General features: G+C 39.5%; 1 protein-coding gene across 8 annotated transcripts in view; it reads left to right on the top strand.

Annotated features, from left to right (window-relative positions):
* Positions 1–4,267, top strand: part of DOCK9 (dedicator of cytokinesis 9) — a 111,298-nt gene extending 107,031 nt beyond the window's left edge. For all 8 annotated transcript variants that reach the window (XM_021530274.3, XM_021530276.3, XM_021530273.3 and 5 more), the window contains 3 exons: positions 177–277; positions 482–620; positions 3,034–4,267. In XM_021530274.3, coding sequence (XP_021385949.1) covers positions 177–277; positions 482–620; positions 3,034–3,156 — 363 coding nt within the window. In that variant the 3' untranslated portion in view covers positions 3,157–4,267. The remainder of the gene's footprint in view (positions 1–176; positions 278–481; positions 621–3,033) is intronic.
* Positions 4,268–26,369: the final 22,102 nt, after the last annotated feature.

The following is a 26,369-nucleotide window of genomic DNA, read 5'->3' as shown; positions in this document are numbered from 1 at the left end:
GGAGAGACCTCTCCTGCTTTAATGCTCCAACTCTAGCAGTTCTCTTCTAATTCCAGCTTTTTTAAAATCTATGTATTCTCATAAGAATATCAAATCCAATAGGCACCTGTAGCACCCATTATTGCTAAGACAGTATGTCAGATATCTGACTATTTTTTAATTCTTGTTCTTTTTAGGTCAATGCTGGTCCATTAGCATATGCAAGAGCTTTCTTAGATGACACTAACACCAAAAGATATCCAGATAATAAAGTAAAGCTCCTAAAAGAAGTTTTTAGGTATGGCATGGAAGATTTGGGATTTCTTGGGGATGGAGGAGAGGGAAGAAAAAAATGGATCTTTTTTCCAAGACTTATAACAATTCTTTTTGAAACTTATAACTTTTAAAGTGTTCTGGTTCAGTAAAAACATACTTTAAGCTGACATTTTAAACCAATCTTTTGGATTTCTGTTTGAGAACTTTCTTATTTTCTCTAAATCAGGCAATTTGTTGAAGCCTGTGGGCATGCTCTGGGTGTAAATGAACGACTGATAAAGGAAGATCAGTTGGAATATCAAGAAGAAATGAAGGCCAACTACAGAGAAATGGCAAAAGAGCTTTCTGAAATAATGCATGAACAAGTATGTGCTGAAATTAAGTTATACATACTATCATTCAGAATGTTACTATAATGTGAAAAGAGTAGGGGAAATGTATATAATACTTAACACTAAAGGATTGTTTCTTTTTTTTCTTTCTATCGGAGTATAAGCCTCTCATGAAATTGTGGACCTTCATTTTTTTTGCTTGTGTATTCCTTGGCGCAAGCCTGTTTTTTTTGTAGGCAAGGAAGACTACAATAAAGATAAAACAAATGTAATTAAATTAATATATATGATCTGCAAGCTTAGCCCTTTCTTCTTCAATTTTGGAGGTATAAATAATTGCTTTTGTAACAAAGAGTTAAATATCTTTCAAGAGGTATTCCAATACATTTTTTTGAGGGAAGTCCAATACTGACAAGCTAGAAATAAAGGGGAAGGAAAATCAGAACTTTCGTGGAGTGAGATGTACCACTCAACCTTTGTATCTGGGTTCTATGGTAGAAATGTCTCAAAGGCAAAGATATTATTTCTAGGAGGACAGGAAGAGCTGAAGTTCAGTGCTCAATCCCTGCCTTTTTGACATTTTTATTCATCATATTCATCACTTCAGCCCCCTTTTCTTTCATCCACTGTTACTTTTATAACCCTTTTCCAGGACCACAGTGTGGTTTATAATTCTAAAGAGAAATTTGCCTTTATTCTACTTTTGCTTAGATGGTACCCAAAACTTTTATATGGCAACTTTTTTCTATTCAAAAATGGGCCACTTATCTAAAGTTCACTTCACATGTTTTCTTGCTTTCCATTATTTTCCAATGTGGTTCTCAGGTACTGTGTTCTGAGTAGCTCTGTGATATGATATAATCATGATGAAGCACATCGGCTTTATTTTCCTTCGCCAAGTTTGATATCCTGTCACAGAGAAGAGCTTATGACACAACTGTTTAACTACCATCAATAGAGAACACTGTGAACCAAAGTTTATAGAAAGTGATACCATTTTTCCAGAATTAAGTAGTTGGATTTGGTTTTTTAATAAGAAACAAAAGTAGAAGAAAATAGTTTTGAAAGATTTGTGGAACAGAAAAAGAGTTTGCTTAGCTAACAGAAGTGGGACAGTTTGACTATATTTCAATGTGATTTATTGATAAGCAGAGGAGGATTTGGAATGGAGGATAACTGATTGGAAAGCTGATTGAGATGAAGGAGGTACATGAGGGGATTAGACAGCAATACAGAATACCCCTTTGGAAAGGAGAGACAAGTGTTTTGGTCAAAGAATTTAATGGAAAATGCAAGATCAGTATTCCCCTGGTACAGGAAAAAGTAAAAGAATATAATGAAAATCTGTACACAAGAAAAAGTACTTGGAACTCAGTGCAAGATATAGATGTTTAAAAAATGCTGATGTATGTGAGTTTCCAAAGTTTGGTGATAAGAAAAAGCATGTCCTGAAACTTCAGGAGTAAATCACATTGCCCCTTTTTCTCTTGGTTTAACATTTAGACAAACAACTGATATCCATAAGACACTGTGAACAGAACATGAAAGTACAGAACTGACTGCAGTAATATGTACTATAAGCCTATCACTGTGTTCTTATACAAATGTAATTAGATAATTTAAATATGCCACCAATAAATATTTTATTGGTGGTTTTGCTTTGTTTTGCTTTAGTTGTTTGCGTTTTTTTCCAATTAGACTGATAATTGCCCTGAAGGCATAGAAACATGAAGGTCTTCACTTAAATCTTTTTAAATGTCTCCTTTATGTATCTGCCTATTGCTGTTTTGAGAAAAAGTTCTGCATCACTGAACAAACTATTAGCTGTAATGTAACACTGCAAGGTTTTAACAACTGCAAAAAATTTGTTATAAAAATGCATAAAGAATCTTAACAGATTTTTTTTTTCTCCTCTGCTGCTTGCCAATATGATCAGATGGGATGGTAATTAGTTTTCTCTACTTCTGTTCTATTAGTTTGTCTAATATTTATATAATTCCTTTTTTTATGGTACTTCTAATTTTAGCATCAATTTGTTTATAGCTGTTAGGAATAAAATCTTTTTGTGTTTTGATAGCTTTTTATAAGAAATGCTCAAATCATACCTCTATAGAGTCAAAGAATGAAAACCAAAAAAGGGCAAAAAGTGACCTTGTCACTATGAAATTCCTTTTGAAAGTTAACAGGAGGAATGATAGAAACTGTCCAAGTACCCTCTGCAGAGTACAGTGTAATATTTCAGTTAGAAGAATTGATATTGGAGAAGTAACTTCTCCTAAATCTGGAAGAAGATGGCTGAAAAGAGTAACCATTTCCAAAAAGTTTTAGGCAGAAAAATACTGGGAGGTTGAGTTGATAAGCAGCACATCAAGAAAGTGGTTATCTGTTTTAGACCTGCCTGTGCCATTTTGAAACATTTTGGTAAATATATGTCTTTTATTTTAAGATTACTCCGGTGGAAGAAAAGGCCAGTGTCATGCCCAACTCACTACACATTTTCAATGCCATCAGTGGAACTCCGACAAGCACAACAGTTCACGGGATGCCCAGTTCTTCTTCAGTTGCATGATTGTTTTGTAAAGGAAAGTATGTTTGTTTCTTTTGAAGTTTGTGGATTTGCTTCATTGTGTGCAAACTCAGGATGACCTTGAAGCTAAATGTTGGGCACATGCAAACTGCGTAGTGCATACAGATGTCTGAGCACACTTAGCAAATAGCAGTTACTGGTAATAGTCTTTTAGAGTAAGGGAGGCACACATATATATTTTTTAATCTTGCTGGTAAAATTTAAAAGTGTTCACAATGTCATTGCAGAAGTGCGTGTAGGAAAATTATGAAGTTGACGTTAGCTTCTGTTTTTCATTAGAAAGTATTATTAAAATGAATTGCACATTACAAAAAAAGTGTTGTGGGATGTAATTTTGCAGATATATAACATTCAGGTGTTCTTTTTGTGTATGGCACATAGAGATTCCAAGTACAAGAACTATTTTGGGGCTAGACAGAGACACTAGTTTTTGGGGTTTAATGGAACTGACAATAGTAGTTTTTGTACCATTTGGCAAATTGTTGTGCTTTATTTTATACCTTGTTGCATTTTGGAGGTATGCAAGCTTAGATCTTACTAAACAACTAAATACAACCAAAGGTCTGCATTAATGAACACTGAGTTATACTAAAATATCAATAGTAGTAAATTGTTATGTACATATTATTTGTTAATATGATCCATACAGTCTGTATATAAATGTATTACATTTCTAAGCATTTTTTAATATTCATAACAGCTCTTACCATTCTGCTTTCAGTTTATTTTGAAAATTTGCCCATTCCAAGTATATGCAGACTTTACAGTTCATTTATCCCTGTATATAAATAAGTGCAATATAAAGATGTATACAGTCTTTGCTATGTTAGGTTTATATGCAGTTATTAAAAGAAAAACCTTTTTTGCCAAAGCAATGGAGTATGTAATTGGTAATCATGGTTACTGTGGTAAATGGTGGTATAATTTAAAGCTTTTTTCCATATTCTTATTCTTTTAAGACATTAATTTAGTAATTTTATATTTGGGGAAAATAAAGGTTTTTAATTTTATTTAACTGGAAGCACTGTCCTGCTGTAATTAAACATTCTGTACTACATCTATATTAAAAGAAAAAAGGTAGTTACTTTTCTCACTGCGTGCTGTGTTTTTTTGTTTTAGATTCACCCCTGACATTTAAGAAAAATGAAAGCTTGATTTAAAAAAAAAAAGGCTTTTTGCATCCTGTATATGATATGCAGATACTTACAGGTCTTATTTCTTACTCCTTGTCAATAAAGGCAATTAAATTATTAGTTGAGACATCAGTTTCGAGTCCCTTACATTTGGCTCTACTACCATGTTCCTGTAACTCAGGTTATTATTTGCCAGAACAGTTAATATTAGGAAGTCTTCAAAACTTTTCATCACATGACAGTAGAAATCATCGTTTCCTTATGACAAGAGGTTTGCTGTCATTTTTCTGTGGCATAGCATGAAACACATATGTGGCCATTAGTCATGAAAAGATTTTCTAAAGCAGCTCATCTTGGCAGTGAAATGCTGGATATACTCTGCTTTATCTATGTTTCTGAAACAAAATTTCTCATTGTTTAAAATTCTTTTTCTTAAAGAGGAAAAAATCATACACTTCTAGACAGTGAACTCACAATGCTGTAAGAGGCATTTTCTTCTCCTCTGCCCTAAATGCTTCATACTTTTGTTTGTCTGTGGAAATGGATGTAGGAACACCTACCTCAAAAGGTATTTGATTATTGGGAGAATATAGAATATATCCTGTAAAGCTGTTTTGCCACTCGGGAAAACTTCTGTATCCATGTATTAAGAGCTGTTGTGTATATCACTATGGCTTCTTTTAATTGCTTCATTTTTTCTGACTTTTTCCACTTTGCCTTGGGAACAGAACTGACAGTTTCCCTTTTGTACTGAAACCTCACTTGGGTGAAGATGCATCTGACAACTAACCTATAAATGTAGCAGGTATTCAGAAGTGAATATGTATATGTGCGTGTGTGTATATATATAGATATAAACACACACATAACATCTAAATACATGTGTAACTGTTTTGCTGGACCTTGGCCTATGAAAAACAGCAAACTGTAGTTGACATTGTTGTAGGTTTACACAGGCTTAAGTCATTAATGATTAACACATAAATGATGTGTCTGTAGACTTAATCTTTTGTGATGCATTTCTATGAGGGAACACACCTTCTACTGTTTAAGCTTAATAATTTATAGTAATAAATGTGGGCACTTCCCTCCTGAATAATTCCTTCTGTACCAGCTTCCCTTCTCTGTTGTTACTTCTGTAGCACGTAAATGAATTATCCAATGTAGGTTAATTTATTTATAAAGACTTGGGCTCCCTGCAGGTTTTTTATTAGTTTTCTTCACAGTAGCTGGTATGGAGCTGTGTTTTGGATTTGTGCTGCAAACAGTGTTGATAACTCAAGGATGTTTCAGCTGTTGCTGAGCAGAGCTTGCATAGTGTCAAGGCCTTTTCTGCCTCTCACTCCACCAGGGAGCAGGCTGGGGCTGCACAAGGAGCTGGGAAGGTACTCAGGACATCAGATTCCAGCTGACCACAGGGATGTCTTGTACCATGTAGGTGTCATGTGCAGCAATAGAAACTGCTGAGAAAGTTGGCCAGAGCAGCACTTGCTCAGGGAGTGGCTGGGGATTGGTCAGCTGCTGGCAAGCAATTTAAGGGTTTTTGCATAATTTCTCTTTCCTGGTTTTGTTTTGGTTTTTATACATATTAAACTGTCTTTATCTGGAACCACAAATGTTCTCACTTTTGCCCTTCTGATTGTGTCCCCTGCTGCAGAGGATTGAGGGAGCAGCTGGGTGAGGTTGAATCACAACAGCCCTGTTTTGGCACCCAGTGTCAGGCTTGAAGGGTTTGAGATAACAGATTTGACCACAGTATGTTATAGAAGGAACAGATAATTATTATCTGTTTGACAGTTGTTGGTCACAGTGTTGATTTACTTGTTCACAGTATTAGCTTATCTAATCACTGCCATGCTCCCTATTTTTTTTTTTTTTTGCTGTACCTCAAATTTGAGAGCTTGTTAAAGGCTTAATTTGCAGTGTATCATTTGGTGTGTTTTGCTTGGAAGAGCTATGATAAAAGAATTGGCCTTGAGTCTAAACTGGTATTTGGGCCCTACACCGTTGCCTTCCCTGCACTTTGGGAGCCATCTCATGAGGACAATGAACCATTAGATATTTTTCCTTTTCCAGGAACCACTTGGTGGATGAAACAAAGAAGGGCACCTTCCCCTTCTTTACTGTGGGGTAGATGTTTTCTCCCATATTTTTACAATAACTCTTCAGTATCTTGGATACCTTTTGGTAACTAAGATATTCCTACTGGCATGTTTCAAGTTTATTTTTCCAGCTTTTCCTAAGGTTAATTCAAGAATATCATATAGGGGTATGTCCCGAGGCAGTATGGTCACGGGTGGCAAGGCATGTGGGAGAATATGAGCAAGTGACAAGGATTGTCACCTCTGGCAGCCTGGGAGACTGCCACAGAACAAGTACAGGATCTTGAGGTGATCAAATATTTGATAAAAAAGGATGCCCTGGCTATGGCAGAAGCACAGCTTAGCACTCTGCAGGGCTGACATTTGGCTACCAGGCACTGCCTGGGAGCCTCGAGGGGAGGAGAGGGCCTGTGGATCTGGGACACACAGACAGACACTGGCCAAAGCAGAGACCCTGCACTCGACTGCATCACTCTGTGCTGGCCAGTCTGTTGTGCTTGCAGGGAACAGGGAGTGAGGGGCAGGTTCAGCTTAAGGACTGTAAAGATAAGGAGGTGTAGGAACAAATGAAACTGGACCTTTCCAATCCATACTTTTCAAAAATCTTTTTTCAAGTTGCTGAGTGGGCTCTGTTTTGCTGTTGCCAGAGCAACTTGTCATGATCATGGGGGTCTTTGCAGTTGTGTCTGAGGATGGACATGATAAGCAGTAAATTAAACTTAACAAAAATGTTATAAATATTGTTTTAACTAGTAAGTATTTAAGTAGGACTACAATAAGTATTAAGAATAAGTATTTAAGTTGAAATAGAATTCTTTCAAATAAAACTGTGTCTTTAGAAGGACCTGGCTCTTTATGAAAGCACCTAGTCTAGTAAGTCAGGCAAGGTTTTTTCTTATACCCAGTTTCTATTATCTTTGATTTCTTTATTAGAAGACTTCAATACATAGGAGATGTCTGAGCTGCTGTCTGTCATGAAAGTTAGCTGTTAAAATTTGCGAAGACTGCTGTTCCATGGTTTTTCATTCTGTATTTAATTGTGTTCAGACTGGGAGACCTGGAGCTTCCTGCAGGATGAAAAAAAAATGAATTGTTTTTATGATACTTTTGAAAGTGACCATTTCAATATTTTTAAAATATTTTGATGGGGTTTTTTTCTCCTTAAGAAGTATACTGAATAAACAATTAGTTAGTTAGAATCTTTTAGACTCTAATTATGTTTTGGTCTCAACACAAATAAACAATTTAAATTATATCTAGAGACTAGGCAGTATATTCTTTTCAAGTTAACTGTCGTTGATATTGGGGTTTTTTCTGGTATTTTCTGCTTAAGAAGGTGTTTTGTAATTTTTTCTCTCATTGCAAAACTTGCAACTTGTTTTTCTGCAAAAACAAGGTGTGATTGATATTAGTAAAGTATGTTGGGAATGCTATACCTTTTTTAACTGCTACGTGTTGTAAATGATGAAAAAAGCACTGAGAGTTTTTCTAGCTGTGTAGTTTTGTTTTCTGTTTGGGCTATGCTATGAAGGATTAGCTGGAAAGACAAAAAAGAGGAGGCTGAAGGGATTTAGGTAAATAACCTTTCACTGTGAATCCTTAGGACATCTTTTTTTTTTTTTTTTATATCTTTCTGTGTCCTGTAAGATTCATTGACACCAGATACCTGAACAGCAAGTAGTGCTTCTTGGGATAGTGATTTTTGTAGCTAGTGCTGTATAATCTGTTCATGTTTATCACTGTGATATCTGACTCCCAAAATGTGGAAGTTTGATGTGACAAGAAGGGGAACATGAAAATTCTAAACATAATTGGCAGAACTGCAGGTGAGGCCTTCAAAACTCACTCATCTCTCAGTATAAAAATTATTTTATATCAGTTTTGTTTCAATTTATATTTTGAGAATTGGTATAAGGCTTAAGCAGCTTTATACAAATATAATTTTCAAATTAATTGAAGTAACACATCAGATTATTTTTTCCAAGTGTATGAGGGAAAGCAGATGCCTACGAGCCTAGAACAGTTATCAGACTTCATACAAGAAAATGCTGGTAGCCACTGAATAAGTAACTTTAAGTTAAGATTTAATGTTTGGGGGAAGAAAGAAAAAAAGAAAAAGAAGAGGATTCTAAAGCCTGGAAGAAGTCTGAAAAGAAAGTGACTGCATAATTTTCCTCTAGTCAACATTATTAGTACTAAGATAGAAGTGAAATTTTTGATAGAGCTGGTAAGTATCCTGGGTTTTTTCAGTGGTGTGGACTGTGAAAAGAAGAGATAGGAAGTTCCCAAAGATGTCCAGATAACTGTAAGGAAAGGACCTTAGTTCAACAAAACTGTTCAACTCATTGTTCATTCCAGAACTCTCAGATCTCCATGGAGGTTGCCTGGGGAGGGACAAGCCCGGAGCTGTGTTTCATTTGGTGAAGCTTTAGTGGCCACGTTACCCACAGCAATCCATCGGGTAAGGGGTACGATTGCCCACAGTAAGCAAAGGCACTGAGGGGACCAACGCTTTTTATAATTGGTGTAATGAGATGGAAAAATTGTCAACGTCACTACTTAAACTTTTTAAAGGCCTGTGAAAGGAAAGAAAAACTCTCTTCATCAACAACAGCCTGTTGAAGGGTTTTTTGTGTTTTTAGATTGCTTAAAGCTTTTTTCTTTCGTTGTCAGCAATGTCGGATCCTTATTCTGTGTACATAATTTGAAACAGTATGCTAGAGACTATAAAAATACATGCACAATACACAATAAAGCCTTGAAAAAATATTTGAATGTACCTAGAAAAATTTTGTGACTGTGATTTTTTTTTTTCTTCTTTTTGACTTACTTGAGAAAGATAAAATAGGAGAGGTGACACACTATGCTAAAGTTGCTTGTTATCTGTTTTGGAGAAACTGTTTATTCCAAAAGGCAGGAACTGAAGCAGAAATGAAGGAATGCACCAGCTGGTAAAGCATGAGACAGTGATGTGTTGGTGAAGAGCTGTGTTGTTAAAATGTGGGCTCAGAACTGGAGGATTAGCTTGCCTTGCACATCTGCAGGGGAAAATGGTTCACAGCCAAATATGCTTAGAGAAAAAAATGCAGGATGAAATTAATGTGACAAAATTAAACTCAAGGCCAGAAGGAGTGGGAACTCCGTATTTCTTTTAAACACAGCCCATTTCAGTCCCTCATGTTAAACCTGATAGATTTCACCTGGCTGTGTTTTCACACCCACATGCTCACAGGCACCAAGAAGCCCATGTCAAAGCAGCTACTCCAGGCAGGCTGGAGGTCCCCATGGGAGAAGAGGAGTGGTGACCCTTGAGTGCATGCCATGTGTTTGGGGTTCTTCCTTGGCAGTGGAAAACTTGTTCATTGTGCTGGTTTGGGCTGGCATGGAGTTAATTTTCTTCACAGTACCTGGTCTGGGGTGGTTTTGATTTGTGCCTGACAGTGTTGGTAACACAGGGATGTTTCAGCCGTTGCTCAGCAGCCCTTGCACAGAGTCAAGGCTTTTTCTGCTCTCAGCCCACCAGGGAACAGGCTGGGGGTGCACAAGGAGTTGGGAGGAGGGGACACAGACAGGACAGCTGATCCCAAATGACCATAGGGACATCCCACACCATATGACATTGAGCTCAGGAATTAATCTGGAGGGGAGGGAGGTCAGCCAGAGCAGCAGTTGCTTGGGGCCTGGCTGGGCATCTGTCACTGATGAGCAATTAGGCTTTTGGCACACTTTTCTTGATTTAGAGCTTTTTTATCTTTGCTTGCCTTTTTTAGCTTTTTAAATTATTTTTTTCCTGTCTGTTTGTTTGAAGGGGGGCATGGTGGTGATTTGGGAGGTTTTTTTGTTGTTGTTGCCAAATTATGTTTATTTCAATCCCACAAGTTACTGCATTTTTACCCTTCCAATTTTCTCCCCTATCCATTGGGAGGGGGATGAGCAGGTGCCTGTGTGGGGCTGAGCTGCCTGCCAGGGTTAAATACCAGATAAAAATACCAGAGCCACCCAGGTATTTGTATCCATCAGCTAGTACAAGGTGATATCCCAACATTATCTTGCTTGCCTCATCCCCCATAAATGGTAGGGAGGGTTGTTACCTGTATGTGTTTCCTCATTTCAGTATCTTTTTGGCCTCTTTCCATGCTGGGGTAAGAAGCAATAGGCATGCACTATGCTGGAACCCTGCTGCCATCCTCCTGCAATCAGACCTCGGGTCCTCTGCTGACAAGTCATCTTACCATGGCCTTATCGGAGCTCAGGCCTCCTGGTCGATGTAAACAGCACATTCCTCAGCATTTACTAATTTAATTGCTGTTAGTCATGTCCTCAGTTATCAATTCATGCTGTTCCTTGAAACTGTGCTGCTGCTCGTGCTTTCACATAAATAATTCTCACTCATATTTCATTCAAACCATTCTTAGTGTCTCTGTTTCAGCTCCCTGGAGCAGCGTGACATAGGCAGGCTTTTATAACAGAGCTGTGTCCAAATGTTGAAGCCAGCCTGGCAAATTTTTTTTAGAGACCATTGACAGTCTTTCTACAAGATTTCCCAGACATATTGGTATCATAGTGGTACTATTCAACATTTTCACTGGTATTCCATAAACAAATGTAACAAAACCCTGCCTATTTAAATTGGATGAAAACAAAGGTCAGTCTCTTCTTTTCTGATAGCACCATACCTGTAAACATAGTATGCTACTGTTTGTTGCCAGTGTAACCACCTACAAAGTTGTGCTTCTAGGAACAGGAAAAGAACTTAAATGTACACATTACGTCTTTATTTACCACATTACCCTGGTAAATAGCACCAGTGAAATGGATTAAAGGAATCTTCTGAACATGGAGCTTCCCATAAACAAACTTCTAATGTAATTCTGTGGCAAAGAGAAGTGGATGTAACCCGGAATGTGTTGTGGTGGTTTTATCCCTCGTCCTACAGAACCTGTGAAACCATTGTTAAATCACTCTGTTACTAGGACAATACTGGGGCTGAGGTTTTGAAATGTTGTACTGAAGAATTGATACAAGGGCCACAAAAATCCATATTCAAGGAATATGTGGTAGGAGATCTGGGGCACAGCACTTCAACTTACCAAGTAAAAATTTGAGTTTAAAAATCAGTTTTTTCTAAGTGAATAGAGAATTTTGCGAGGCTTTTTTGTTTTGGTTAAGGAAGACATAATAGAGATTGGATACTGAAGCAAGGCAAATTCAGATTAGAAATTCAAATCGGATTCTTAATTCCTGCCAACAACTACATTAAGCACTATCAATGGTGCTAAATTCCAAAGGTATTGATGCAGTGTTGTTTAATTACGATTTTATTTCAGGTATGGTTAACATGTGGTTCAGAGCTAGTGGTCTCTCTCAGGTCTAAGTGCTAAAACCAAAACCAAAACTTGAAATCCTGAAATCATTAGCTGTCTTAAGCTAATGTTAGTTACTGTTAACATGTTCTGTTTCATAGCTATTTTATAACAATGTTCTGGAAAAACAGAGGAATGCAGTCTGTAACATGATAATTTTAGAAAGTGTTTTTGTTGACTGGGTTTTAGCTCGGAGAGCACACTGATACTTACCACAAGACTTGTGTTCAGCCAGATTTCAGCCTGGCATTATTCACGGCAGAAACTTGTATCACAAGCACTCGTGAAGCAGTTTCCAGGCAACTACGTCCAAATACTTCTAGAGTTTGCAGAGGTTTGCAATTTATAAATTAAGAAATTTCTTGGATGCTTCTTTGAGAGAACAGTATCTTGCATGAATGTTCCAGAACTTCAGTCTTCTTCCTTTTCTCTGCCTCCACTTTTGAGGCAGCAATGAGAAATTTTATCTCTGTTTTGGGTGGTACTTATTAGCTTCTGTAACACAGGTATGTCATTTGGTCCATGCAGCATGGAAGTTGTATTTTATCTCATCCTGTCAAAAGCAACAAAGTTCTGGGCTGAAGTTCTTAGGAGCTGGAATTCCTTAACTGAATTACACCCACGATGTGTCTTGTGTCCTGATTTGTCATTTTTAAACTGTTCAAATTTCATATAGCCATTTAATGATGTCCTAGGAATGGCTGCAAGCTCTTGCAGCTGTTCTTGTTCTGGCTCAAGTTCCACATACGTGAGTGGGGCTGTACTGCAAACTGAGTTCGTTTAAATTAATAAGCATGTGACAAAATTTGCAGTATACTTTGTTGTCTTCTTTAATTGAAAAAGCTGTTTTTTGAGGTGTGGTCCTCCTACAGCTTGTAAGTGTTTCATTTTGGCTTTTTTTTTTCCCTTCTACAAATTGCAAATCAAGTACTCACCAGAGTTATTTGTCAAACAGTTACATATTTGATAGAAAGCATTTCCATTCAACCTATTTCAACACCATTTGCTGAATCCATTTATTTTGTATATTTTTATTAATTTTTATTCCTTTCAATTAAGACTAGTGTGCCAGCTTGACTCTATCCTAAGCTAATTATATCACTATATGTAAATTAAGACATGAACAGATCTCCTTCCTTTCCTAGGATGTCTTATACTGCCATTGAAGTTTATACATTTCTGCCCTAAACTTGGACTAAATTTTTCTGGTTTTTGTATTGCATGCAATTTATATATACAGTTCTCATCAGAATCATTTTTCAGGTCCTATATTCAAGAATAACTGATAATTAAAAAAAAAATGTATTTACTGGGAATATAGGCATCTTCTATCACAGAACATTCTGAGTTGGAAGAGACCCACAAAGATCATAAGAGGGATCATCCATCTTCCTGACCCTGCCTCAGGCCTGGCTTCTCCCTTACTGAAACCTTAATTCTTTAAAACCTATTTGCTAGGAGAACTGAACCACTGCATGAAAGATTGGCTGTGTTTCATCATCTCTGTTCCATCTGTCTGTTCTGGTTACCAGATATGTCAAACTACTGTTTAAAAAAAAAAAAAGAAACATAGTGAGGCACTACAGTGAAAGTTAAATGGCACCTCAGTATCCCAAATAATTTCAAACACAATTAATGTGATTCTAGCTTCACCCCGATACAAAATGTGGCAGCACCTGTTAGGAGGATGTGGCAATGGTTTCATATTGTACAGCTGCATTGCATAACAGCAGGAGTGAAAAATACATATTTAATCATGAGAAGGGAAAAGATAAGACAGGTGCAGTGTGTCCCTTCTGCCTGGACTGACCTTTCCACCTGACTTTCAGTAGCCTGGCTGCTGAAATATTTTTGATTCTGTCTGTATCATTGCTTTCTTTAGATGAAGTCCAGTGGTCTTTCTCCTCACCAGTCCATCTGCAAGGCCCAGTCTCTGAACATTCTTTTTTGGCCATCTTCATTCTTTTCAGATCCAGTGGCATTCCCAGGGGAATAAAAAGGTAATTTTCTTCCCTGTGGATAAGCCAAGGTCCCTCACTGTGTTCAGCTGCTCTTCCAAAGCACGTGTCAGCAGCATTGATGTTCAAACAATAGCCACAGTCAGCACCAGACTGGACATCTTGATATGGCATGGTTCAGCTCATCGTGTCTAAGGTGAGCTAGACACAAATATGTTGAACTGTGCACTTGTACTACAATGGTGTCCTAAATCTCACCTCAATCCATTCTGACCATGGGCATCTTGCACCAGAGATGTGCCTTCCTGCTTATTAATAACCCCATGCAGCAAATGGAGGGTGTTAGTGAGGATCCCTGGTGGGACAGCATCCATCTCTGTGCAAGATTTCTGAGCATGCAGTAGGTAATATTTGCCCTATGAAAAACCTCTGGGGTCTCAGCTGAATGCAATTGAACACTAACACCTTTTTTTTTCTGGAAAGTTTTTTTGCCTTCAGAAGAACTCCTCAAGAGTTATTGGATGGAGTGTTTCAAGCCCCAGGCAGATACCCAGCATCACCTGTTACAAGTGAACCATAAAGGAAAAGGTCAATGTGAATATTAACAAAACCAACTATGGCTGAGAGGCAGTGTTAGAAGTTTGAGTTATCTGACTACAGAAAGTATAGGAAGTAATTTTAGTAGAATGCAGGAGCAGCTCCTTGTCTCCAGGAACTGTGAGTGAGTGGGTATGGGAGCAAGAGGATGATACTTTGTTCTTTAACCATATTTTTTCATCGCCTTTTAAGAATGTTCTCAAAACCCAAATAAAATCTATCTGTTTCAATGTGAGGCTAAATGTATCTGGGGATACTTCTTTTTGAGACACAACAGTAAGTAATAGAGAGGTGGTAATAGACAAGCAATGTAATTTTATCAGAAAGGAAATTGCAAGTACAAAACAATTCAGTATATACACTGCAATGAAAAAGGCATTTCTGTTTCTTAGGGAGAGAATGCAGATAAACCATTTCTGCATGGACATACTTGATTTTTTACCATAAGAAAAGAGAGGTTTTGCTGCAGGAGTAGCAGGACATGGTTAAGAAAGCACAGTTAAGCAGCACTTCTGACCAATACTATGTTAGGTAAAAATAATGTTTAAATGTCCTAGAGACCGCAATTAATAAAGCACTGGTTTCTTGTAACAATGGGAAGCTTCAACAGTTTTGGATGGATAAGCCTGGATTAATTTCTGATACGCAAAGTATAAGTTCTCAGCCACTCCAGTTGAAGCAATTTCAGATGCTGATGCTACATTTGTTATCTGGAAGATGATTTTACAGCCTGTTACAAAAATGTTCAAGGGTCTTAAGGGCTTTCCATAATAACAAGCACTTATTATAATTTTACATAATAACATCCATTTTAGGCTTTTTTTTTTTTTTAGCTTTTACCTATAGCTAGCCAGGAGCGTTTTAAACAGCTTTGCTTTTGATGAAATGCAATTGCTTGTTTATGGAAGAAAGCACTACATTACAGCCTAATCTGTTCTGCATCAGTTTCCAAACAAACAAAAAATGGAGCAATTAATTCTGCTTGCATGCCCCTTCCCTCTTTTTCTTTTTTCTTTTGTTTTTCAGTATAGATTATAGGGAAAGATTGCTCTGTTTTTGCATTATGAAGGGACTGCTTCTGTTATGGAAAATGTTTCCTGCATATGTAGTGTATCTGTTGGCTAAGCTGAACAATTAAAAATCTTTCTTTTACAAGGTTTTCATCTAGAATGTGTGTGGGATCACATTTACAATGTGCTAACTGATGATCTCCTTATAAGCAGACTTGATATTTTAGAATGATATTGTAAAAAAATTTAGAATAATATATGTATTGACTTGATATTTTATCATCATATTATATAGCTTTTTTAGGATAATAAAGTACAAATTATAAGTGGGAAAATTTAATTGATATCTGCAAAGATTTTTAGCTGTTCTTTTTTTATGGGTGGAAAAGTTTAGATGATTCACTGAAGTGTCAGTGTGTCAATAGCAAAGAAAGACATAGCAAAGCTGTGATTTTGGACCCCTTTTTTCAACCCTTTTGGCCTGTTACTGTCTGATTATTAACAGCTCTTTCTGTACAACTTGTTTATTTATAAAACAGTCAAAAAATAACTACACACTATGCAAACTTTGACAGCTCAGAAAGCAGTGAAAATTAAGTCTTGCTCAATATATGGAACAAAGTATAACCTTTGATTAGGCAGCATATTATCTTTAAACATTTAAACTACTATAAAAATAGTAGTAAGTTTTGTGATCATTACCACCTCCATACCTAGCAGTCATGCTTACCAAAAGAACCTTGAGCTCAATTTTGTGTCCTTTGCTACAGTAAAGATATTGAGGTGCTGGAGTGCCTCCAGAGAAGGGCAACAGGGCGGGTGAAAGGTCTCAAACCTACATCCCATGAGGAGTGGAGGAGGGTGGTGGGATTATTTATCCTGGGGGAAAGGAGGCTCAGGGGAGACCTTCTCACTTCCTACAACTGCCTGAGAAGAGGTTATAGCAAGGTGGAGGTGGTTTCTCCTCCCAGGTAACAGGTGACAGGAGGAAATGGTCTCAAGTCACAACAGGGAAGGTTTAGACTGGATATTAGAAAAATTTCTTCACTGAAAGGGTTGTAACATGTTGGAACAGGCTCCCCAGGGAAGGGGTTGAGCCACCATCCCTGGAGGTATTTAAAGGTGGGTAGATTCCATGATTCTGAGAAGTGGAAACTGCAAGAGCTCAATCATTTAATACCCTTTATTCTCCTTCCAATTGCAACCTTCCCTCAGCAAAAGGATGCTAGGCAGAAAGTGAGAGATGGCAATTTGGTTTTCAATCTTATGAGAGGAGGAGGGAGAAACAAAGATAAAAAGACCCACTGATGGAAAGAAACCCGTCTGCCAAGATTAGGGTTCTTTAAAACATCTGAAAATAGATGTTTCCAGCCTCAGCTGCCAAAAAGTGAGTCTCTGCTCACGCTTTTCAGGATAGCTTTCAGCACCAGAGCTGCAGTCCTTTTCATTAAAGAACTAAAATTTCTGCATGGCTGATGCTACTTTTTTGATGAGGAATGTGCAACAAGGCCACAGACAATCATTTGTTTGTTGGTATCTCCAGGAGATGTTTCTGACAAAGGGAATAGGTTTCAACACATATAAATAAGCATGTGTTTAAAAGAAAGAAATCTCTGGGTGCATTCCAACAACGTGTAGCCTGAGCAGGAAGAAGCCCAACCATTTTGAAGAGCAGTCAATAAGCTCCCAGGCTTTGCTTTTGTCCTGACATGAAAATATTCTTGTGGGATGTGTTCAATATCTGTGGGGTTTCCTGGTTTCCTCTGAAATTCACCCTCCAAAGTTTTCAGCCTAAGAAGTGGATTAATCTGACTATATTTACAAAGTCATTTGTAGGCAGAGGCTGAAAACGCTGTTGGTGCTCTTTGCCCCTTACAAGTGGGTTCCCAAAGAAAAAACGCAATTGCTGAAATACCTAAAATGAACAGAATTAACTTCATCTTTAGAAAAAGTATTAGCCTTCATGCTAAAATTCTTAATGATTTCCTAAAAAATTATTTCCCTGTCATTAGATATGTTCCCTGCAATTCTGCATAACAGCACTGCTCAATGTGAATATGCTGCTTCTCTTTCTCTGACTCCTCTTGGAAGACAATTTCCTGTTCCTTGGATAAGTTTTTTATACCGAGGGTAGAGCAAGTGACCCAGCAACTTGTTATGCTGACAAGTAGATTATTTATGTGCTGCAGTTTCAGTTTATGAAATATATTATGTAATTTCAGGTGGTTTATATACTGTCATATTGTAACCTTTGTATTGAATGCATTTTACTCAGCTGCCTTTGCAATAAGGAAGAAACTGTTGTTGGTTGGATTTCTGTTGTTGTGGTTTGGGGTTCCTTTTTTCATTCTCTTTCTTTTCAAAACCTATTGGATTTGTTTACACTTCCTGCAAAGTAACAGCAGATCCTGGGCTTTTTAAATGTGAGAAAGTAAGAGGACCTCCCTTTTCTGACAGAACAAAGTAGTTGGGTTGTGTTGTAGTGCTTACTGGGAATCAGTTGCTCAGGAGTGTCAAGAAGAAAGTAAGAATACAGCTACATAGATGAGTAACATCCTAGCACATCTTTTTGCTAATATGGACAACTATCACAACAAAAAGGAGACTGCCTAGAGAAGGCTAGAGGTGCTACTGAAAAAGATCAAAGAGGAGTAGAGAGGCAGTGAAGCACTCGGAGTACTGCAGTGCACAGGTGAATTAATGCAATGGAGCCCTGGATGCTCTAATCTTTCAATAGCAACAGAACTGATCAAGATTTCTAAGATGAAATACAAAAATTGACCTTATAGAGACTTCGTGAGAGAGCAGCAAGATAAGTGAATCTGTTAAAATTCAATTGCACATTAAACTCTGTCAGAATCTGCTGCCAAAATTTTCATTTAAATCTGAACAATACACAGGACAGCTCTGGGAGTGGAAAAAAAGGAGCTTTGTAACCTGTGGTGAAAATATGAATGTGTAAATAACATACTAATCCATTTCAGGATGAATGAGTCCATCTGCAAACTTCTAACAGGGCTTTGGCAGGTAGACAGTGTCAGCTCTTGGTCTCCAGCTGCAGAATTTCCACACTGGAAAATGTGTCTCTAGAAAATTATATGATCTTGTGCTGTTATCTGAACTCAAAATATGCTATTTCCACTGTGGACATTGATGTCATCTGAAGTCAGGTATGCTTTGTACAACAGTGCTGCCTCACCCACAACAACAATTATGTATAAAGTTAGGATGCTCCCCTTTGAAAATGTGAGCATGCAGTCTTGTAAGATGGTTTGTTTAAGGGTGGTGTGTGGGGGTGTGTGTGTGTTGAGTGCATAAATTAATGGAAAATAATCCCTTAAGTATCTTCACAAGTTAAATACAAATCTCACATCAGTTCCTATATACTGTGTCAGTAAAACTCCAGTCTTTTAACATCTGCTTGAGTCAAAACACAGATTGGTCAAGAGATGACACTTGTACTTGCATGGTCCAATCAACAATATGATTCATGTTGTAGGGCTGGTTGCATAAATTGACAGGATAATCCAACCAGCTCTATCTAGCAGCTGCTGTGTTGATGACAATCTCATGTGCTCTCCTTATGAAAAAAAAGGTTGAACAAAACTTGGCTAAAAACATGCTAGAAGTGAAACTTCAGCAGACAATGCAATGAGAAGATAAAAAGTTCACTTGAAAATGTCAGGTCTCACAACAAGGATCTGAAGTTTCAGAAAAATAGCAATGTGGCAGTACAAAGAAAAAAGACTATTGAAGAGATGTTTGGATAGTTTCAAGCTGCTTGAACAACATTCAGCATCCTTGCACTGCCTTAGGTGAGAGAGGGTGATGCTGTGTGTCAGACAAATTCAAATTTAATATGAAGAAAAACAGAGGTACATAATTCAAAATTTTAAAAAAGCTTTCATGACCCAGTGAAAGGCTTGAAGCCTAACTTGGGTGAAGGATACTCACAGAGGTTTTTGTTTTTTTTTTTTTCTTGAATACAGTCACATACTTCAAGGGTAGAAATAGGTGTTTATCTGCAGTAGAAAGGAGTATGTAAAGGCTTTGAATCAGGAGCTCTTTTGTTCTGCCCTACTTCCCTTGCCAGCTGCCCTTAATACTTATGCTAACACTCCTATTTGTCTACCCCACATACCTGCTGGGAGTGCCCTCCCTTGGCAGGGAGAATCTCCCTGCCTCAGAGATGGGTTGCACAACATCTGACCATAAATCAGCATCAAATCTGGGATTACTGTGTGTGTTTCTGCTCTCCTTGTCTCATGCCTCGTGCATTGTGAAGGCACAACACAAGGACTGCTCACACTTGGCTGTGGCTGTGGTACAGAGACTCAGGCTGGATCCACAAAGGCCTTTCAGGGCTGGAAGGGATGGTCACATCTCTCAGTCCAAAGTGAAGCTTTGGAATGCCTCCTTGCAACTGTCAGCTAAGGCTGGTTTCCACACAGACCTGCATTTCCAGAACCAAGGTTCCCTATTAAATCCAGGCTTTGAACAAACGATCCCCTTCAGATTCCCCAAGGGGAAAACCCGTGGAAGGAAACAGCAGCGAAGGTGTTGTCAGGATGAAGATAGATATAAAGAGAACTGGACAAGGGGCAAATCTGGCTCTACCAAGGAAACAATGTTATCAGAGTAAATGAAGGGAAAACAGAAAGAGTTATCAACCTCAAGTTATGTTTTTGGCAAAAATAAAAGGAACAAACCCACATCTTGGCAGGAGTGACTTCACAATTGTTTTGTTAATGGTATCATTTACCATTAACTCATTAGGTCTATATCTGCCATATTAGTTAACTCTGCATGTTGTCACAGGCACTGGTAATGAGCCAAAGACTTTTGCCATTGCTTTTGCTTGCCAGCTCCAGGTAAATAGAGTTCACTCATTTACTTTATTTAGATCCAAGTCTGTGCTCTAGTTCCTGCTCCCCTGCTTTACTCTCCACCCACATCCAGTGTGTGTACATAAAGATGTGCCAGAGAAGCCAAGCTCCTTGTGTGCCACAGCACACAGACTCTTTTCCTTTTTCTGGAGATGATTACTTTGAATGCTGCTGAGTTGGGCTGGCAGGCTGGGCTGGTAGAAACCTCTTTCTCTGCATGTCCCTGGTCTGGTTTAGAAAACTCCTGAATAAGCAAATTCATATGTTTTAGGGCCAGAGTTGCTCCTTGCACAGAAGTTGAGTGAGCATCTCAAATACCAACTATGTCACTATGCGTGCACAGCACCCAGTAGCTGGACTGCTGCTGTTTGAAAGCACCTGAACTGCTGCAGAGCCCCTCCCAGAGACCCCTGTGCCCTCCTGCCCAGCAGTCCCCTTCTCCTCCAGACCATCCCACCTATTATTTGCTCTGCTAGCAAAACACGACACAGTGCGTGAGAAAAGTCAGAGCAAACAAATCCCTTTCCCCCTGAGATTTACTATCTGGAAAGCTGGAATAAACTTTTATTGGAAGGATATATTATCTTGGGAAGAGTAGTTACTGGGAAGTGACAAGTGTTAGTGTTTGGCTACTACCATCATGAAAACCCAGTGGATTATGGTTGTAGAGCAAGATCCATTAGCCTTTGTTTAGAATGAATGAATGTACAACCTCACTCAGTTTGCAGCATCCTATGCAATACTGGCTATCCCTGATGAGCTGCACATCCCTGAAAATTCTTTATTACAATTCTTCCAATCTAAAAAATGAGTAAAGAACATCTATTAATATTTATAAATCACACGTGACCTGAACAGATTTGCCCAAATTTTCTGTAAAATCAATCTCAATTCAGGTTGTTCATCCTTAAATAATAAATAGTTGTTATCAACTATTCCATGTTATGGACACACCTCACCAGCTCCTCTGAAATGATTGTATTCTTCCTTCCTAGGAGATACAAGGAAACAATCTTACAGACTAAGCTACAACCTTTAACTGAGCAATATGTGGAATTATCCCTCCTGGGGAAGGATCATTACAGTAGGAACACACAGCATGAGAGGCTCCTGCAGAGCACTGGTGGTAACTTTTGGACATGAGTGGTGGAAGAGTCATTAAGGACCTGTGCTGCTGGACCTCAAACTAAGGACTGGTTTGGGATATGAGAGATGGGAGTAGTCTTGGTTGTGGTGACCATGAGATGGTGGAGTACAGGATCCTGTGTGGAAGAAGCAGGACAGTATTCTATTATACCTTGGAAATGTGATTCTTTGACTTCAGAGTTTTGTAGAAAAAAAGTAGAAATTCATTTCTGCATGTTTGTTTGCTGAATATTTAATAGCCCTGCTGTGCTCTGAGAGCTCCTAGAAAGAGAGCCCCAGTGGGAAACTAATCCTCTGAGAACAAATTCTGTCCCTCCAACAAATACAACCATAAAATAACTCTACAGTGATCAACCCTGTGGCATCCACTTACTGAAGGACAAAAGTCAATCCACCTCAGAAATAGCTGTGAAGCAATTGTGTGTCCTTTTATCTCTCTGTGGGACAAATTAAAATGTGTACTCATCAGGGTGAATACTTTAATAGAAACCTTAAACATTGAAAGATAACCTGAGTGAAAGCCGGGTGATCAAACTAGCTCATTTATCCCAAATTTTTGAGAAAACGAGTGTTTTCCTTAATATCTGAATCCCAGTTGTATGTTGCTTTCTAGGAAGAAACATCAAAGGCCTACTCTGTTCTCACTAAATGCATGGATCTATATAAGACGTGCCTGGGAACTAACCTTTTACCACCACTGGTCATGCAATGGGAAGTTTCCCTTTTTTCAGAAAAGAAATGACATCTTTAATTCCATACTTTAACAGAAAATGGTGGTAATATCTCAGTTATTTCTGTAGATAAATAAGCCACTGGAGGCTTCAGCATTCTTTGCTGCATTACAGATTGCTTGTTTTGCTGGAGTAACCATAATAGAGAAATGCAACACTGCCTGTACTGTGTGGATATATATCTATATCCCGCTGAGAAGTGATACATGATTAGCATCAGCTATGTCAGTGGAGCTTATACAGCAAGATTTATGTTTCTTACTGGAGAACTTGCTATAAATATAGCTATAACTACCTACTCATGTTTTATCTTAAGAATTTATTCACAAATTTTTACAGTTAAGGGTACAGGTAACTGCTAAGAGGCTAGAACTCCTTTGAGTAGATTACCCTCATATAGATGCAATTTAAGAAATCCAGGTTCAGCTGTAGTTCTGTATCACAAATCAGAGCAGCCTTTAACCATTGAAGTGCTGACTGTAGATATTCCAAATTGCAATGCATTGCAATGCTTGTTTGATTTGTACCCAAGACAAAATGAACCTGTTCAGTGACCAGGTAATTATTAAGTGCATGCCATAGAAAATGCTATTGGATTGGTTGCATAAACCAAAGTGTGCCACTGTATTTTCAAGCCTCAAAGAGGGAGCTCATTCTTCTTTCAGATTTTTTTTTTTTTTTGCTAATATCTGCTAATATTTTACTGTTTCTGCATTCTGAGTTCATTCAGATCTTAGTAACATGTAGCTTCCCCTAGCTATTCTTCTTGTCAGCCTTGCACTCTGGCTCTCCTGTCATTCTCAGCTTCTCATCCATTTATTCCACATACATGGCTCAGTACGGTCTATGCAAGAAACACATTGTGTTGTACTGATGTGGATTCTCCCAGCTTTCCCTATGGCTTGTGGCACAAATGGCACCCAGGACAGATGTCTTGTGCTCAGACCTCAAGCTCGGACTATGTGGACTAACCAAGAGATGACTGAAGTAGGTCATAGAAACATAAACTCACAGGATGGTTTGGGTTGGAGGAACTTAAAGTTCTTCTAGTTCCAATGCCCTGCTTTGGGCAGGAACACTTTCCCCTAGACCAGGTTGCTCAAAGTCCCATCCAGCCTGGCCTTGAACACATCCAGGGATGCAGCCACATCACTGGACAGCTTCTCAGAAATACCAGTCCACAGCTCAGAGATCATTAGAAACCGGTGGTAGCAATAGTTTAGGACATCTGTTTCCTTGGCTCGAGAGAAGGGAGCGAGGCAGAAAGCTGTTCTCCACACAGCGTGTATTTCACTTACTTGCTTACTCAGTTTTCCCGTACGCCGTTGACATCAAAGGAACGACGCGCAGCTGGCAGCACTGCCCGGCGCTGGGTTCAGCTGATGGCACGGTCTCGGTGCTTCCTGGCGGCCGCAGAGCGAAGCAAGCCCGGGCAGCAGTGACAGCCCTCGTCTGGCAGCCGTAAGGGCAGCGGGCGGCAGGGAGGAGCGCTGGGGCAGCCGGGGCCGATGGTGAGGCCAGGTGAGCCCCGGGCTGGCTCCGGGCCGGAGCGACCCGCTCCCCGCCCCGACACCTGCGCGGCGCCGCCCCGCAGCGCCCGGGGCCAGGCGGGGCCCGCCGCCGCCTTAAAGCCCGGCCGCCCCCGGCACCTGCCTTCCCTTTTCCCTACCTTCCTCCTGGCTCTCAGCCCCGAGCGCTCCGGACCGCGCCGGCGACATGGGTATGTGTGGCGGTGCGGGCTGGGGCAGCCCGGAGCGGGCGGCGGAGCGGCGGTGTCCGGCCCGCCGGAGGGATGGCCCCGGCATGAGCATCCCTCCGAGCCGGGCGATCGTGCCGGGATGTGGGCTGACAGCGCGGCCGAGGGTCTCGCCCGCCCAGGGCTGCCTCTGCTGCTCGGTGTCGGTCTGAGGAAGCACCCGGCTGCTCTTGGGTCTCTGCTCTCCCTCCGGGGCATTCTCCCTCTGGCAACGCTGTATCCTGGTTTATGCACCCTTGCCTTGAAACCTGAGTGAGAGCCGACAGATGGTGCCTCGGTCTCTGTAAGCTCTGAGAGCTGAGCCCCTGGCCGGTAAGGTTTATCCTGCACTACACTTCTAAGGCATGTGGAGCTTGAGATCTGAGCACAAGTTAAATGTGGTGCTCCTTGCAGATGTTAAATAATACTTTTTTATTGAGAGTGTTTGCCTAGGACTGACTTAGTGTGTTTTAAATACATAGATACATAGCTGGAAGTTTCAGATAAGGACAGAACCCATTTATCTAATTAATCCTGAAGATTTTTTCCTGTCTAAACTGGAACACTGAGTGGTCGAGGTACAAAACCGACTTTTTTTGAGATGTATCTCTCTATTGCCTTTCGTTGGACTTTTGGTCCTGCAGTGTCTGAGTACATGGGTGTCTCTCATAGCAAGCAGTTCCTGAGCTGGAGAAACCTTGTCTCACTCAGGGAAGGAACCTGAAATACCTACCCTCTACCTCCAAAAAACCAAAAAAGAAACAAAAAGCAAACAAACAAAGAAACAACAAAAAAACCCAAACAAAAACACAACCCAAGAAAGTGCCATTGCATCTTCAGCAAGCAAATCTGTGTCCTGGGGACAAGCAACCGTAGTGAGCAGGTAGGACATGTCAATGGTACTGCCAGTGGTCTGCTGGCTTGGACAGACAACCAGGAAAATGGAGATGGTTCTCTGAAGAGCAGGAAATGGGATGCAGCTGGGTCTGCCTGTTTACTATCAGGCTTGTTGCTCTATAGAATTGCTTGGGTAGTTTCTGTGTGGGTGCTTTTCTGAAGTATCAAGGTGTTTAGAGCTTTATATTGAAAGATGTGGAGCTCTTTGGTATTTTGGTATTGTGAAAATGAGCAGTTCTGTGGGTCATTCTTTGTGGGGAAAAAATACAAGAGGCTGAAGGTTGCCCCAAAGAGTTACTGCTCCAACATGCCAATAGCAAACTTCAGATTTATCACTGAAAATTATGCAAGATAGTGGGTGCTCTGTGTTTTATAGAACTAAAACTGCTTGACAATGGACTCCTCAGTTTAGGTGCCTGTGTTGAAAGGTTTGCTTTAATGCTATCTGGAGTTTCCCCAACACTCTGCAAAATGAGAATAGAAGGGTAAAGTCAAAATGTTTATAAATAATTGCGTCTCTTAAACATTGAAGTGAGATGATGTTGTGTGAAAAAAAATTGCCTCTGCAATGTCCTCTGGGTAAGGTTTCTTGTAGAGGTGATACTTTTGCCAAAAGGAAAGCAGAAAAAAAAACCCAAACCCAACAAAAGCCAGATCCTAGATATTTTCTCCCAAGGCTTAGCTAAGAGACAGAAGTGACCTGCCCAAACTGTTTTTCTCTGTGCATGTTATAAAAAAACTGACACATGTCCTGGAAAGGCCAACAAATGGAAATAAGCAAGGAGTTGATATGAAGATGGGCTATTGCTGACACCTTGGTATCCTTCAGTATATCTTCTCTGGTGGCTTGTGGAAGGGACATTGCCAACAGCTTTAGTAACTCATGTAGCCACATGTGTCCTGAAGTGGGTGTGTTAGCACTTTTCAGAATGTTGCTTGCTCTCTAGGAAAATATATTCTTGAATCACCTGCACAGTACTACTGTCTCTGCTGTGAAGGTACTTGCCCACAGCCGTGAAGGAAAGAATTGGAATAATCTGTTTCCGTGATTTCTGAGGATTTACTTGATTTAATATTGTAGTTACAAACGTTATAGTGTTGCTGTCAGCTGTTTTCCTCTGTTGTGGACTATGGACTAAATAATCATTTTCACAAACATACTTTTCTTATGCATTATAAGATATATTATGGCCTTGTAGATGTATTATGGCCAGACTTGATTTACAAGCAGGGATTTCAAAGTTCACATCTTGTACTTTATCTTATCTTACTGATAATGAGATTGCTTATGTGGTTTTATGTAAAATGTTGGCATCCACAATGTAGGCACGGTGCCTTTATCGTACACAGTGAAAGCTCAACCTTCAAACCTGTCTCCTGAGCTGAGGAAGCCCTGCAGGAGTGCTTGCAGCTCTGAAGTCACTTCCAGCTGCTCTTGCCAGGTCCTCTACTCCTGGCAGCACTTGGAGCACCTGTCTGCTCTTGTTGCCCTCAGTGGGGCCCCCCTGTTCTTTCAGGTCTTCTCAGGTTAAGGATTTAGGTTATGGGAATGCCTGCTAAAGTGGATCACTCAGTTGGGGCTTTATAATCATTCTGCTGTAAGTCCCTTTTCAGGACTTGACCTCCATCCCTGGCAG

Source organism: Lonchura striata, chromosome 2 (genome assembly GCF_046129695.1).
Source record: "Lonchura striata isolate bLonStr1 chromosome 2, bLonStr1.mat, whole genome shotgun sequence".
In the NCBI taxonomy this organism is placed as follows: Eukaryota; Metazoa; Chordata; class Aves; order Passeriformes; family Estrildidae; genus Lonchura; species Lonchura striata.
Note: the sequence above shows the minus strand (reverse complement) of the source record. Positions and strands in the feature narration are given on the sequence as shown.